This window comes from Oncorhynchus mykiss, chromosome 15 (genome assembly GCF_057628025.1).
Source record: "Oncorhynchus mykiss isolate SJ-2025 chromosome 15, ASM5762802v1, whole genome shotgun sequence".
Classification (NCBI taxonomy): Eukaryota; Metazoa; Chordata; class Actinopteri; order Salmoniformes; family Salmonidae; genus Oncorhynchus; species Oncorhynchus mykiss.
Window position 1 is genome coordinate 51,230,313 of NC_143036.1, and position 15,641 is coordinate 51,245,953.

Below are 15,641 nucleotides of genomic sequence, written 5' to 3' on the forward strand. Positions count from 1 at the left end.
AGAGTTTTTACTCAGTTCAAGTTTAAAAGTTAAAATTTAATATTTGTTTTCACTGCATGTTACTTCTCCTTAAACAAAGTGTTGTTTTTGATTAATAGATTTTTGCACTTTATTTTTTTGTATTTCAATCCAATTATATTTTAAAAATATTTCAGTTGAGTGGATGATAGAAAATTGCTATTATTGTTTTTTCTTTGAAGTAAATTTAGCCCACTTTTGCTAAAATAGAAAATATAGTCTACTGATGGTGCCTTGAATACCGGTTTCTTTCATTTAATGTTCATGTTATGGGGATATTTATATAAAGGAAATTTGTCTTTTGTGTCTGTTGAAAATTAAAGATTACTGACAGAGCCATAAGAAAATATTGCTTTATTTATCTGATCATATTGTAATATATTTGTTAGGTTTTCAGTAGGTTCAATTAGGTTCACTAGACTATATGCGTCATTTAAAAAATTTTCAATGAACATTCGAACAGTCCGGCCCTCGTCTTGTAGCTGATTTTTTTATTTGGCCCTCCGTCCATTTGACTTTGACACCCCTGGTGTAGGCTAACTGAAGGGGACTTACCTCTCTCCACTCCTTATTGCTGATGCCTTGTGTGTACAGAACGCATACTAGATGAAGAGGGAGAAACACAGAAGAACCAGGTTAAACAGGGGACCCTGCGTGACCTGTTGAGTGTGAGGAAAATGCATTACAGGGTTACAGACATAGGAGGAATGGTTTATCAACAACAACATAATGCTCTAGTGGGAAGAAAACTGAGCTCATTCCTTGTGCACTTATTTCAGTAGGGCTTTGAGAATGCAAGGCATAATACGCTCCTGTTGAGTTAGTGACACACACACACCACACACACTTAATCACTTACTCAACAGGCTTCAAAGGAGAGTTGAAGCCAATCAGCCTCTGTTCATATGCCTCTTCCAGAGAGAGGGAAGAGAGGAATGTAGCGAACATAAGATGAGCCTTTGTCCCCCTCTCTCTCTCTCTCTCTCTCTCTCTCGCTCGCTCTCCTGTCTCTGCCTCACTCCCACTAGCGCTCCATTTCTCTCCTTCTCCCTTCATTTTCAAAAGGCACGTCCAAACCTGTTTCTATTTTTATACGACCTTTAAGTCTCACCTGAGACCTAAGAAGAAAAGGCCAGAGTCGTCCCCCTATCCCTCCCCTGTCCCCTGGCCTTGCCCTCTCGCTGCCCACTGAAGCAGCTTAATGCTGGGAGACTTGAGCAGCAACACTCAGTATGATTAAGACGGCCACTCAGCACAAGTGCCTCCTTACATGAATGTTTATGGCCCTGGACCAGGCTCATCATCACAAGCCTATCATCATTAGTCACAAAGCCTCCTTCTCACTAATCTTCGCCACAGATCCCATACCGGAATATGAATAAATCTGCCTTGAGAATATGACTCGTGACATACGAGTGGAGTCACTGACTAGCGCGGCATGACAAGGAAGACGACCGGTTTCTATTTTTTGGGCTGGAGTTTTTGGAGGGGAGAGGAGGGGGGAGACTAAGAGACAGAATTTAGAAATGCTGAATATATAGAGATCAGCATCAAAACAATGTTGATGACAAGTTTGACACTGATATCAAGTACAGGAATGTGTGTGTGTGTGTGTGTGTGTGTGTGTGTGTGTGTGTGTGTGTGTGTGTGTGTGTGTGTGTTGTGCTCACGTCATGAGACATACATCAAGAACGGGAAGAAAAATAAATAAACTTACAGAAATTCATGCAAGGCTAGTGGAATATAAGAATGTCAAGACAGGCAGAAAAAGCGGACAAGCAGACAAAAGGCCTGAAAGAAAAGAAAAACAGAACGATGAAGAGCATGTGTCAGGCATTCTAACCAGAGAGAGAAAGAGCAAGAGAGAAAGAGAGAGAAGGCAACAGTGCCACAAACACAAAAAAACAATAACCACATGACTTATTAATACACAGTGATTCAAATCGGTAAAATATGACATAATAACATACATGCATACCAATGGAGGCTGCTGAGGGGAGGAGGACTCATAATAATGTCTGGAATGGAATGGAGTCAACCACATCTTTGATGTGTTTGATAGCATTCCATCGACTCCATGCCTCATTTTGAGCCCTCCTCCCCTCAGCAGCCTCCACTGATAGATACATACATCACACAGACCACCTTTAATATGTTTTTATTTATCGTTATTTATTTTTTGCACTAACTCTCTTGCACTGGCTCTATGCACACTCACTTGACTCTACCCACACATACTACACTGAAACTCCAACACACACACACACACACACACACACTACATAAACTAACACACACACTCCAAATACGCTGCTGCTACTCTGTTTATTATATATCCCGATTGCCCAGTCAATTTTACCCCTACCCAGATGGACATACTGTATTACCTCAACGACTTCGTACCCCTGCACATTGACTGGTACTCATTGTTTTTGTTTCAATTATGTTACTATTTCCTTCTTTATTCAGCAAACATTTGTCTTCCTTTTTAACTCTGCGCTGTTGGGAACGTCTTGTAAGTAAGCGTTTCACTGTAAAGTCTTGGTTGTATTCGACCAATAACATTTCAATTTGACATCAATAACATCACTCCGATATTAACAACATTCAAGCAGCGTGGTATTCCCAAAGCCTTATTCATGTTCATGTGTTTCCCGTGACCCTCCAGATCATCCAAACCACTAAGGAAACACTTGGTTGATGTTTAGTCAATCTGCTTTCTCGGCGAGAGCTTCCCATGTCTGGAACACACTGCCATCAGACACACACAACTGCACCACCTATCGCACCTTCACTAAAAACACAAAGACATGGCTAAAAAGATAATCAGACTTGTGAACATAAATCCGTAAGTGTGTATTGCCCCTTTCCGTGTTATCTGTAGAATGTGAGGTGTGGAAACTGTTGCTTTTATGTCATTTGCTTTGTTGATTGTGCTGTTGCTCGGTCGGCGTGCGGCCTGTTGCTTTGTCCTATGTTGCTCCACATGGTCTCACTGCTCATTGTTTGTCTGTGTTGTTATTGCTATCGTTTTTAATAACCTGCCCAGGGACTATTGTCGGTAATTAGCCAGCTGGCTAAAACCGTCACTTTTACTGAAACATTGATTACAAAATGTGCACTGTCCCTGTAAAAAATTAACTCACACTCAAAAAAAGGAGGCGCTAAAGCTGGAGGGATGGAAGGAAGGGCCTAGGTATGGTGGAGAATTATGTTTTATTTTCTTTAACTAGACAGGTCAGTTAAGAACAAATTATTATTTACAACGACGTTTTGCAAGAGAATCGTCGCCGTTGTCAATGCCATTCATCGGACGACTAATGACTCCCATTGAAAAGGCATTGGCTCTGTTCACCAAGTGCGTTGTTGGAGCCTGCGTCGATTGTGATGGGGCCTAAAAGAGAAGGCAGCGTTGCCCTCGGATCAACTTTTCCCCATAATTTCACAATACTGACGACCGAGCAGCTCCTAGAGATATCGGCGCCTACGGCTGCAAATATGGGCGTGGCTTATAATGCGCACGTTGTTGCTCATCATTAAATATTTTGAGGCAAGAATTACAGACACTATATATAGCCGTACAATTAGCAAAATAGAGCTCAATTGATTGAACATGAAATTGATTTCAATATGATAGAAATACAGTGTGCAAAACATTAGGAACATATGCTCTTTCCATGACAGACTGACCAGGTGAATCCAGGTGAACGCTATGATCCCTTATTTGATGTCACTTGTTAAATCCACTTCAAAATCAGAGAGGATGAAGGGGAGGAGACGGGTTAAAGAAGGATTTTTAAGCCTTGAAACAATAATGACACACAATGCATGCGTGCCATTCCGAGGGTGAATGGGCAAGACAAAAGATCTAAGTGCCTTTGAACGGGGTATGGTAGTAGGTGCCAGGCGCACCGGTTTGAGTGCGTCAAGAAGTTCAATACTGCTGGATTTTTCACACAATAGTTTTCCCGTGTGTATCAAGAATGGTCCACCACCCAAAGGACATGCAGCCAACTTGACACAACAGTGGGAATCATTGGCATCAACATGGGCCAGCATTTCTGTGGAACGCTTGACACATTGTAGTGTCCGTGCCCTGACAAATTGAGGCCGTTTTGTGGGCAAAAGGGGTGGAACTCAATCTTAGGAAGGTGTTCTTAATGTTTTGTGCACTCAGTGTATGTAGGCCTGTTTGTAGCCTATAGGCCTACTGTATTGATCGTTTAATGCAGTCACCCTCGGGTTTCATTTGAAGCCCCTTTTTATCCTTAGTTCGTGTAACAATTGGCAACTTTGTATTCGATTCCGTTCTGAAGTTATCAGCGGTCAGAGAGAGACAGACAGACAAACATCTTGATTCTAAGTTTGGCGGAGATCTTGTGTGTACAAAGTGACGCGGAAGGGCAAAAACGCATCCAACGGCGCACTTAGCCGTTCTACGAGTGGTCTGAAGCGGTTAGTAAATAACAAATGTTTTAACGTTTTGGGAAACAGCTTTGCGATTTAACCCTTTACATGAGCGGGAATTGGCCTAAATGGATAGGGCATAGTAATTGAAAGGGAACAGTTTGAGCTAATAATTTGACTATAATCTCCACAACAGCTTACCTGACACAAGCCTGAATCCAAACATTACACTGTACATTTTATGTGCATTTTTTATTTATTGTACTTTTCGCCACATTTGTTGATTACGAAATCTGGAAATACTCTGGACGCATTCAGTAAGATTAGAAGAACATTCCTGAAAAATGTGGGGTAGGTGCAACATAAAATAAAGCCATGACAAAGATTTGAGTTCGAGGACTAAATTGGTGTTTCCAAATGGCCACACACACACACCTCTCCAAAGTGTGCACAGTTCCTAAGTCATTTCAATGCACCTTTATGACTCAAAGAAGATTCTTCAACTATAAGTGGCTTTATACACTTGTAGTTGTTTTGCTTGGAACACTACCCTGCATCCCCATCATCACACAAGTATTGTTGTTGTTGTTGTTGTTGTTGTTGTTGTTGTTGTTGTTGTTTTTTACACAATCCAAAATCTGCCCATTATAAAATCACTATCAGGGTCAGGTGGGCATCATTTGAAAGCTTGTTCTATTGCCAACATGACTAGCTAAGTTATAAAAGGCACTGCATGATCAATCCGTGCAGCATTTACGATGATATGGCCTCTGCAGAAGTCAGGGCATTCATAGTTCTTGCACTTCGCGGAGCAGCGCAAAGCTGTTGTGAAGGAAGTTGTCAAGGAAATTAGTTTATTGTTTGTACAGGACCTCCTGCCCCCACCTACCGTCAACCAATCATGTCAATGCGTAAGCTATATGAAGCCCTCCCCATTGTTACAAAATTTGAGGAGGTGCACGGCGATGCGGTACGGAGCTCAAATTGGCCTCTGCCTGCCTCCAGAGGCTACGCGATTGCGTCACACCATCCATATGGCACCGCCGACCACATTTTCGGATCTAGCATAAATTGGCTCTAAGGCTTTGAAACGGCAATTCAGAGAAACAGATCCTAATTTTGGTACGCATAGAAAGGAGTCATGTGTGCATTCAGTTGCGTGTTCCGCAGCTAATTTTCTTCACAACAGACATAGGCTCATATGGGAAGTGCACACACTTAATTACATGACATCCAAGCGGTATTGTTATAATCGTCAACGTCTTATCTTTCAAAATGCATCGAGTTCCCTCACTCAGACAACAAAGAATTTTCCAATTAACAGGAGTTAATTGTTTCCCAATTAACAGGAGGGATGGGGGCAAGTTCTTGTTGCGTGCAGTGCTCAGGTTCAGAACGGCTATTAGTCAAAACTCGTACAACGCAAAGCCAGAGTTTTGATGTCGTTCCAATTTAGGGGCTTATCAGTGCCCAAATCTGCCATTTTCACCCCGTATATGGGTACGTATATGGGTACCAATGCTCATACGAAAAGCTCTAATGATGATTTTGGGAAACCGGGCCAAGACAGAGCGAGGAGGCTGGATAGGGAGTGTGAGGATGGGTTAAGACAGATTAGGTCTTAGCTTAGGGCATAGAGAGGTGTTAAATGATTGAACAGCAGGGTTGGGGTCAATTCTGTTTCAATTCAGGGAAGCACACCAAAAGTCCATTTCTCTTCATAGCTTTTCAAGGAGGAAGAATTTGAATTGTTATTGGAATTTGGTAAACTTTCTGAATTGACAAATTGAAATGGAATTGACCCCAATCCTGCTAAACAGGATACAAAAGCTTGTTGGAGATGTTTCAGGAGAGTAGAGCTTCAGGAAGCCCCCCGGGCACACTCACCATTTATGCAGAAACGCTGATACGGAACAGGTATTAACAGTGACATTGTGAAACAAACAAATAAAAAGAGAAAACCATGGTGATCTTACTTGGGTCTGATTTGGAAAAGGTGTCCATGTCCAGCAGATTTCTGTGAAGAGAAAAACAAAACAGGAGGGAGCGAGGTGTGAATAAGTCAAAACTCACACCACGCTGCTTCGTTAAACACAATGAGGCGCTGATTGGCTCATTAAGGCTGTCGTTAGTTAAGGCAGGGAACACCGTTGGGGATAGATACAGGATGACAGACGGGATTGCATCTCAAATGGCAACCTATTCCCTAATGTAAAAAACAGCTTCTATCTCAAGGCCATCAGACTGTTAAAAAGCCATCGCGAACACAGAGAGGGCTGCTGCCTACATACAGACTTGAAATCGTTGGCCGCTTTAACAAATGGATCACTAGTCACTTTAATAATGATACTTTAAGGATGTTTACATATCTTGCATTACTCATCTCATATGTATATACTGTATTTTATACCATCTATTGCATCTTGCCTATGCTGCTCTGTCATTGCTCATCCATATATTTATATGTACATATTCTTATTCAATTCCTTTACTTAGATTTGTGTGTATTAGGACTTTTTTGTGGAATTGTTAGATTACTTGTGAGATATTTCTGCATTGTCGGAACTAGAAGCACAAGCATTTCGCTACACTCGCAATAACATCTGCTAACCATGTGTATGTGACCAATACAATGTGATTTAATAGTACACTATTAAAGGGGTACCATTTGGGAAGAGAGACATGAGCGTCATGCTCTGATTGGCTAGGAGATGAGGCCTGTAGACGAGGCTTTGCTGTAGCAGCCGTTACAGAGCGGAGTGGGTCTCGCTCGTCAGGCTTATTAGCAGACAGAGGAAAAAGGTAAGAGAGAGAGAGAGGCAGCACACAGCCAGTGCTGTTTAAAAGCCCCATCCATTATGATCGGTAACACCTTCTATATCATGATACTCAGGAGGGGGTTTATAATGAAGTCATCATCAGTGATCAAGAACACCTCCAGTGCACCTCCCCTTTGGATGGGGCCGCCTTCCAACCCCCTAGAGAATCAGTAGTACATTTACATTAAAACAGACAAACTACCCTTAAGCCCCTACCTACACACAACGCATGAACACCTTCAAACCCCACTGGAATCAATGACTCATTTACAAACAAAATAGCCTTAAACCCCACCCCGCCTTTAAATTCTAACTCCACAGCCAATGACAATTCTTACACAAGTCATTGAGCACTTATACGTTGGAGAATATTTGTTAAATAAACAGGGCCGGGAAGATTATGACTCATTGAAATCAGGGGATTTGGGGAATACAGTTACCGCTAATATAACAAAGCTATTCTTTAGTGAATTCGCTGGAGTGATTCCGACACAGACCATTCATCCTATGAGATCAGGATTGGATGAAGGGATGGGGTGATGGATGGAGTGAGGGAACGAGAGATGAGATACAGTAAGTGACTCCTCTGCCATGGCTTGGAAACGTTAACCTCTACGGGATCGGTGTCCCTAAACCAGGAGGATTGTTGCAAACGTGCACTAATGTGACTAGAGAATGTAGTATACAACAGCCAACTTTCCGGGACATAGACATGTCTTATATGGGCAGAAAGCTTACATTCGTGTTAATCTAAGTGCAGTGTCCAATTTACAGTAGCTATTGCTGTGAAACAATACCATGCTATTGTCTGAGGAGAGTGCACAACAAAACACTTATCAAGGCAACTGGTTTGACACATTCACCTCTGTAGGTAAATAATGTACTTGATTTCAGTAATCGTGCTCTGATTTGTCACCCTGAGGGTCCCAGAGATAACAACGACCATTTCCGTTCGATAAAATCAATTTTTATATTCAAATGTAAGAACTGGGTTCTACAGTTTGAACCCCTGCGATCTCTGGCCCCACACCGACCCCGCCCGGCTAGTTAGATGTGTGAAGGTTAGTGTATTTTCTGTAGGGAAGATAATCATCTATCATGTAAGACATTCCTGGGAGTGTATACACTTAAATGTTTTATTACCATAGCATTTTTGTATATTCTCTATAGTAATGTACTTAAAAATGTATCAGTTGACCAATTTGGCACATTTTGGGCAAACTCCTGGCAGACTCGATACAAAATATTGTCTGGTAATGTAATTCTTTATTGGCTCAGTATGAAACTTAACACACACACTGCTGCCATCTGGTGGCCAACATCTAAATTACACTTAGACTCCTATCTGAATGCCTGAGCGACAGGCAGTTAGTTTTGGGTATGTCATTTTAGGTGGAAATTGAAAAAAAAAAAGGGTATGAGAGAACTACCCTTCTCTCCTTCTGACCTGCTGGTTCATGTCCCATTGAACTATCCCTGACACTTACTGAGCTGTATAAAGGTGATGAAAGGTCAGAAAATGCTTACATGTTCCACTTTATTCCATTAAAGCCCAGGGATCAGCAGAGGCTTTGGACTGCTGTAGGACAGGAGGGAACACTGATCTTTCAGTGTCCATCCGTTCCTGTTTCCTGTTACCCGTGTTGCTCACTGACTCTCTCACTTTGTCAGTGAGTGTGTGTGTGTGTGTGTGAGTGTGTGTGTGTGTGTGTGTGTGTGTGTGTGTGCGTGCGCATGTCTTATAGAATCTAAAAGCTGCAGAGTCTATAGTATGGTCTGCACAGTCGTGACAGCATTTTAAAAACAGGTTTCCTTCCTCATAGCAGGAGATAAATATTTTAGCCAGACTGTGTTGGCTGGTTACTGGCCCTTTGGTCCTCGCCATGTGTAATGGGCCCCTGGGTTCCCCCTGTCTGTGTGTGTGTGTGCGCGTGCGTCAGCATTAGGGCTGTGTCGGGCATTACATTTTGTCAGTCGGTGATTGTCAAGCAAATAACTGTTGGTCTCACGGTAATTGACCGTTAATTAACATAAACACATTTAGCATCTCCTGGCTAACACTCGTAGCCTACAAGCCACTGATGCAGACCTTTGGAACATCTACATTTGGAAAAAGTCGAACAAATCTATTTAATATAGCCCACACCATCACAACAAATCCATTATTTATTTTAGACAGTTGTCCTTATGTTAGGCTCTGATCTGGCTATGCTGTCGGCTACATTAGTTAATTTAGCAGACAAGACTAGAAGAATACAATTGAACATAGCTGAATAAAATAGAAAGGATATTTTCTCCAAACGATTTCCGAGGGAGTGTGTACATGCAGCTATTCTGTGTTGAGCAGTTAACAAAAGAAACAAGTCTTCCTAATATGCTTCATTTAGTTATTTATGCAACTTCAGTTGTGATTCAAACGTTGGGCTATATGTTTAAATGTTTAATACAGTCGAAGGCTGCATGTTGCAACTAATGATGATTTGAAAAAAGTTGGGACAGTTGTGGGTTGCGATAGATCTCAAATGAATACCATATTTTAAAAGCAATGAGGCGGATGCAACAGATCAGAACATTTAGCTTAAAATGTTGATAAACTATTAGGCTATTCCTTCACATTATTAGCACAGCAATGCGCACCCGGTAGTAGGCTATAAGCGCCAATGTTCCAAAATGCAATGAATTAGCAGGAAAATACTGTTCTTAAAATACATGTCATCTATGCACTTAAACAGTGAATGGAGGACGCTTTTCCCCATGGTTCATTTTCATGCCAGCCAGGTAGGCTATACTCCTGTTGTAAAGAGAAGCAACGTGCTTAATATTAGGAAAGATGCAAAATAAATATAGTAGGCCTAGCCTATAGAAAGCTGATGGGATCCTACTCTTTTTAATAGAGGCCATCAAAACATTTTCACTCAATTGCATAGCCTATAGAAATGTTGCGCAACATGAGATCATGGGCTGTCGTGAAGTGTTTGATTCGACTTTCGATTACATTTGCATCGATGTCAGAGTGATTAGAGGGACAAACGAGTGGTGAGTACCAGGCAGTTAGCAAGTTTGGTAGGCTACTAATGACCATCAGCAGCATCAGAGCTTGGAGAAGCCTAGTGACCGTGACTAAACGGTCATGTGTTATTTTGACTGAGGTCATGACTCGTGATTGCCGGTGTAGCGGTAATACGGTCACCGTAACAGCCCTATCTCAGCATGCCTCTGGGTGGGCTGCATTTTAGGCTTTCAACCTGAGATGCTAATTGGAACAAGTCATGTTCATCTCGGTTTCCATCTCTCTCTCAGTAGGAGGCTGAAAGCTGAAAGCCACAGAGATGGTAAAAGCCCACTTAATACGCTCTGTTCCATTAAGAGCTGGCAGGGTTAGTTTCCTGGAATTAACCCTCCCACCACTCCTCCACAGTGGTTTATCATTGGACGGATTAAAGTAGAACTGACAGTGTTCAAACTACTTTGCAGCTATGAAACAAACAATCATAATATCAGTCAAAAATATCACATTTCCAGCTTATTCTACAAAACCAACTTTATAAGAAGTTTTAAAAATAGGTTCTGACGAAAATTCTATAACATGGAGCAGACTCTCTACTTTTATTTGCTGCAGTGTCTTAATTGTCCAAACGCACAGCCACTTTCCTACTTTATATTGATAGAATGTTCACAAATGCATTATTGTACGTCATTCCCAAACATTCTATGCACAGTAAGCTTGACATCAGACCTACTGCTCATTAAAAACAGGAGAAGAGACGAGAGCTGTTTCACAGAATATCCCCCCCCTTCTTTCTCCTCTCCCTCCTCTTCCCCTCTCTCGCTCTCTGATGAGATGTGTTCGTACAGACATTTCATTGAATGAACATGTCAAGCATGTCTCTGATCGGCTAACGAATGACAGATCGGCACTATTTGGTTATGACAACATTACCATGACAACCTGCTGAACATGTGCCAGACCACCAGGACCCTTACCTACGTTAGCCATCATCCTCTACCGTGTTAATCGAGAAATAGATTTTACCTGATGGAATGGTGAAGTCACACACCCAGTATAGTTACAGTCCCCGCCCCCCATGAATCATAAATAACCGCCATTAGTCTGTGAAACTGGGACTTAACCAGGGATATTACTGTCCTGCTGGTCATGATCTGTGGCCATGAGTAACACTGTCACTGCATGGAGAGAAAACAGAGAGGACAAGAAAAGGAGAGGGGAGAGGAAATGAGGAAAGATGGAAAATAAACTCTCTCCTACCTTCTTCCCTCTCTCCCTCCCTCACTCTTCCCACTCTCCTGCTTCCCTCTCTCCTTCTTCCTTCCTTCTCTCCCTCTGCCTGATTCGCCAGTCCCCCTCTCTCTCTCTCTCTCTCTCTCTCTCTCATTCGTCCCCCTCTCCCTCCTTCTTCCCCCTCCTTCTTCCCCCTCTCCCTCCTTCCCTTTCCCCTCTCCCTGCTTTGCCCATCTTCCCTCTCTCCCTGCTTTGCCCATCTTCCCTCTCTCCCTGCTTTGCCCATCTTCCCTCTCTCCCTGCTTTGCCCATCTTCCCTCTCTCCCTGCTTTGCCCATCTTCCCCCTCCCTGCTTTGCCCATCTTCCCCCTCCCTGCTTTGCCCATCTTCCCCCTCCCCCTGCTTTGCCCATCTTCCCCCTCCCCCTGCTTTGCCCATCTTCCCCCTCTCCCTGCTTTGCCCATCTTCCCCCTCTCCCTGCTTTGCCCATCTTCCCTCTCTCCCTGCTTTGCCCATCTTCCCTCTCTCCCTGCTTTGCCCATCTTCCCTCTCTCCCTGCTTTGCCCATCTTCCCTCTCTCCCTGCTTTGCCCATCTTCCCTCTCTCCCTGCTTTGCCCATCTTCCCCCTCTCCCTGCTTTGCCCATCTTCCCCCTCTCCCTGCTTTGCCCATCTTCCCCCTCTCCCTGCTTTGCCCATCTTCCCCCCCTCCCTGCTTTGCCCATCTTCCCCCCCTCCCTGCGTTGCCCATCTTCCCCCTCTCCCTGCTTTGCCCATCTTCCCCCTCTCCCTGCTTTGCCCATCTTCCCCCCCTCGCTGCTTTGCCCATCTTCCCCCCCTCGCTGCTTTGCCCATCTTCCCCCCCTCCCTGCTTTGCCCATCTTCCCCCCCTCGCTGCTTTGCCCATCTTCCCCCCCTCGCTGCTTTGCCCATCTTCCCCCTCGCTGCTTTGCCCATCTTCCCCCTCGCTGCTTTGCCCATCTTCCCCCTCGCTGCTTTGCCCATCTTTCCCCTCGCTGCTTTGCCCATCTTCCCCCTCGCTGCTTTGCCCATCTTCCCCCTCCCTGCTTTGCCCATCTTCCCCCTCGCTGCTTTGCCCATCTTCCCCCTCGCTGCTTTGCCCATCTTCCCCCTCCCTGCTTTGCCCATCTTCCCCCTCCCTGCTTTGCCCATCTTCCCCCTCTCCCTGCTTTGCCCATCTTCCCCCTCTCCCTGCTTTGCCCATCTTCCCCCTCCCTGCTTTGCCCATCTTCCCCCTCCCTGCTTTGCCCATCTTCCCCCTCTCCCTGCTTTGCCCATCTTCCCCCTCTCCCTGCTTTGCCCATCTTCCCCCTCTCCCTGCTTTGCCCATCTTCCCCCTCTCCCTGCTTTGCCCATCTTCCCCCTCTCCCTGCTTTGCCCATCTTCCCCCTCTCCCTGCTTTGCCCATCTTCCCCCTCTCCCTGCTTTGCCCATCTTCCCCCTCTCCCTGCTTTGCCCATCTTCCCCCTCTCCCTGCTTTGCCCATCTTCCCCCTCTCCCTGCTTTGCCCATCTTCCCCCTCTCCCTGCTTTGCCCATCTTCCCCCTCTCCCTGCTTTGCCCATCTTCCCCCTCTCCCTGCTTTGCCCATCTTCCCCCTCTCCCTGCTTTGCCCATCTTCCCCCTCTCCCTGCTTTGCCCATCTTCCCCCCCTCGCTGCTTTGCCCATCTTCCCCCCCTCGCTGCTTTGCCCATCTTCCCCCCCTCGCTGCTTTGCCCATCTTCCCCCCCTCGCTGCTTTGCCCATCTTCCCCCTCGCTGCTTTGCCCATCTTCCCCCTCGCTGCTTTGCCCATCTTCCCCCTCGCTGCTTTGCCCATCTTCCCCCTCGCTGCTTTGCCCATCTTCCCCCTCCCTGCTTTGCCCATCTTCCCCCTCCCTGCTTTGCCCATCTTCCCCCTCCCTGCTTTGCCCATCTTCCCCCTCCCTGCTTTGCCCATCTTCCCCCTCGCTGCTTTGCCCATCTTCCCCCTCCCTGCTTTGCCCATCTTCCCCCTCGCTGCTTTGCCCATCTTCCCCCTCGCTGCTTTGCCCATCTTCCCCCTCGCTGCTTTGCCCATCTTCCCCCTCGCTGCTTTGCCCATCTTCCCCCTCCCTGCTTTGCCCATCTTCCCCCTCCCTGCTTTGCCCATCTTCCCCCTCCCTGCTTTGCCCATCTTCCCCCTCGCTGCTTTGCCCATCTTCCCCCTCGCTGCTTTGCCCATCTTCCCCCTCCCTGCTTTGCCCATCTTCCCCCTCCCTGCTTTGCCCATCTTCCCCCTCCCTGCTTTGCCCATCTTCCCCCTCCCTGCTTTGCCCATCTTCCCCCTCCCTGCTTTGCCCATCTTCCCCCTCTCCCTGCTTTGCCCATCTTCCCCCTCCCTGCTTTGCCCATCTTCCCCCTCCCTGCTTTGCCCATCTTCGCCCTCTCCCTGCTTTGCCCATCTTCGCCCTCTCCCTGCTTTGCCCATCTTCCCCCTCTCCCTGCTTTGCCCATCTTCCCCCTTTCCCTGCTTTGCCCATCTTCCCCCTCTCCCTGCTTTGCCCATCTTCCCCCTCTCCCTGCTTTGCCCATCTTCCCCCTCTCCCTGCTTTGCCCATCTTCCCCCTCCCTGCTTTGCCCATCTTCCCCCTCCCTGCTTTGCCCATCTTCGCCCTCTCCCTGCTTTGCCCATCTTCGCCCTCTCCCTGCTTTGCCCATCTTCGCCCTCTCCCTGCTTTGCCCATCTTCCCCCTTTCCCTGCTTTGCCCATCTTCCCCCTCTCCCTGCTTTGCCCATCTTCCCCCTCTCCCTGCTTTGCCCATCTTCCCCCTCCCTGCTTTGCCCATCTTCCCCCTCCCTCCATCTTCACCTTCATCCATCATTCTTTCCTCTCCCACTCTTAGTTCACCCTTCCTTCACCCTTCCCAGTGTGGCCTGGATAATGGATCCACAGAGAATCACACCATCACACTGATCTAGATCCAGCCACCACGGAAGGAAACGGAAACTGACACACACACACGCACAATTCTAATCTAATTGTGATGTAGAATATCACATATGTGCTTCCATACAGCTGCAGTATCAAAGAACAAATCACTCAAGCTGTGGGATTCTTTCTCCCTGTTGTAGTAGTGAACATGGTGCTGGGATCCTAATCTTAACAACATAACATTACCTACCTACCTGCACATTCAGAAAGATCCTGATCCAGAAACAAATAGGTGAATATATACAGTGTACCTTCATTTAGATTTGACTATCTAATACAAAACGGGAATGCTACAGAATAACAGACTAGACACATATCATACCCATAGAAATCCTATATTAATATTTACTGTAAGTAGTGAATATGTTTTCTATTTCCATGGTGGCTTGTACTGTTTGAAAGGACAGTGTGTCAACCGAGCAGGATTATGCTTGACAACATCTGGAGAGAACAGTTGCAACAGAGCGTGCTAATATGAGCTGAGGCTTTTCAACAGGTCACTGAGCCCAGCTCCACAGGTAGAAGCTAGCTACTGCTTTCTGTCCATCTTTCTCCCTATCCCTCCCACTTTCTTTCTCTCTCACACACACACACACACACACAGACAGAGAGAGAGAGCGAGAAAGAGAGCATCAGCAGCGCTGTGGCTTGTATATTCTCAGTGCCTCTCTCGGAGAGACCTGTCCTAATTTATACTGACAAGCCGGGCTGGGAGGGCAAAGAGACAGCCTCGGCAGTGTGTACGCATGCGCTCACCTTCACACACACACACTATTTCAACCTGTGCTTGCCATGTATTCCATCTTAGCTAGGCACAATAACACATTTACTGAAGTGTCAGTGTTTCATTCATGGATTCTGTTGAGAACCCATTCTGAACGGTTGCTCTCTGTCTGTCTGTTTCTCTCTGACCTTTCCTCCAACTCTCTACCCCTCACTCCCTCTCTTACTCTCCCATTTCCTTTGCCAGTCCTCCAGCAGAGAGAAGAGCCCAGTAGAGGAAAGGCTGTTAGGGCTGGCAGTATGGCAGCAGCATGGCAGCAGGCAGACAGGAGCCAGGGGATCCCTAGGCAGCGCAGAGAAGAGCAGTGTGTCTGCCTCCCCAGGGTAGAGATGAGGGGGACACCCAGAGGAATACTAACTACAAGAGAGATGCAACCAGGGTGGGGATTACTACACTAGGCC

At 45.8% G+C, this 15,641-nt stretch overlaps 1 protein-coding gene across 3 annotated transcripts in view; it reads right to left on the reverse strand.

The window, feature by feature from the left end:
• LOC110490170 (copine-8) overlaps nt 1-15,641 on the reverse strand; it is a 125,232-nt gene that overhangs the window by 79,881 nt on the left and 29,710 nt on the right. For 2 of the 3 annotated variants that reach the window (XM_090200262.1, XM_090200261.1), the window contains exons 2-3: nt 6,402-6,442; nt 574-620 (exon numbers count right to left, since the gene is read on the reverse strand). In XM_090200262.1, the coding sequence (XP_090056388.1) occupies nt 574-620; nt 6,402-6,442 (88 nt within the window). The remainder of the gene's footprint in view (nt 1-573; nt 621-6,401; nt 6,443-15,641) is intronic. The other variant, XM_090200264.1, reaches the window with a different exon arrangement.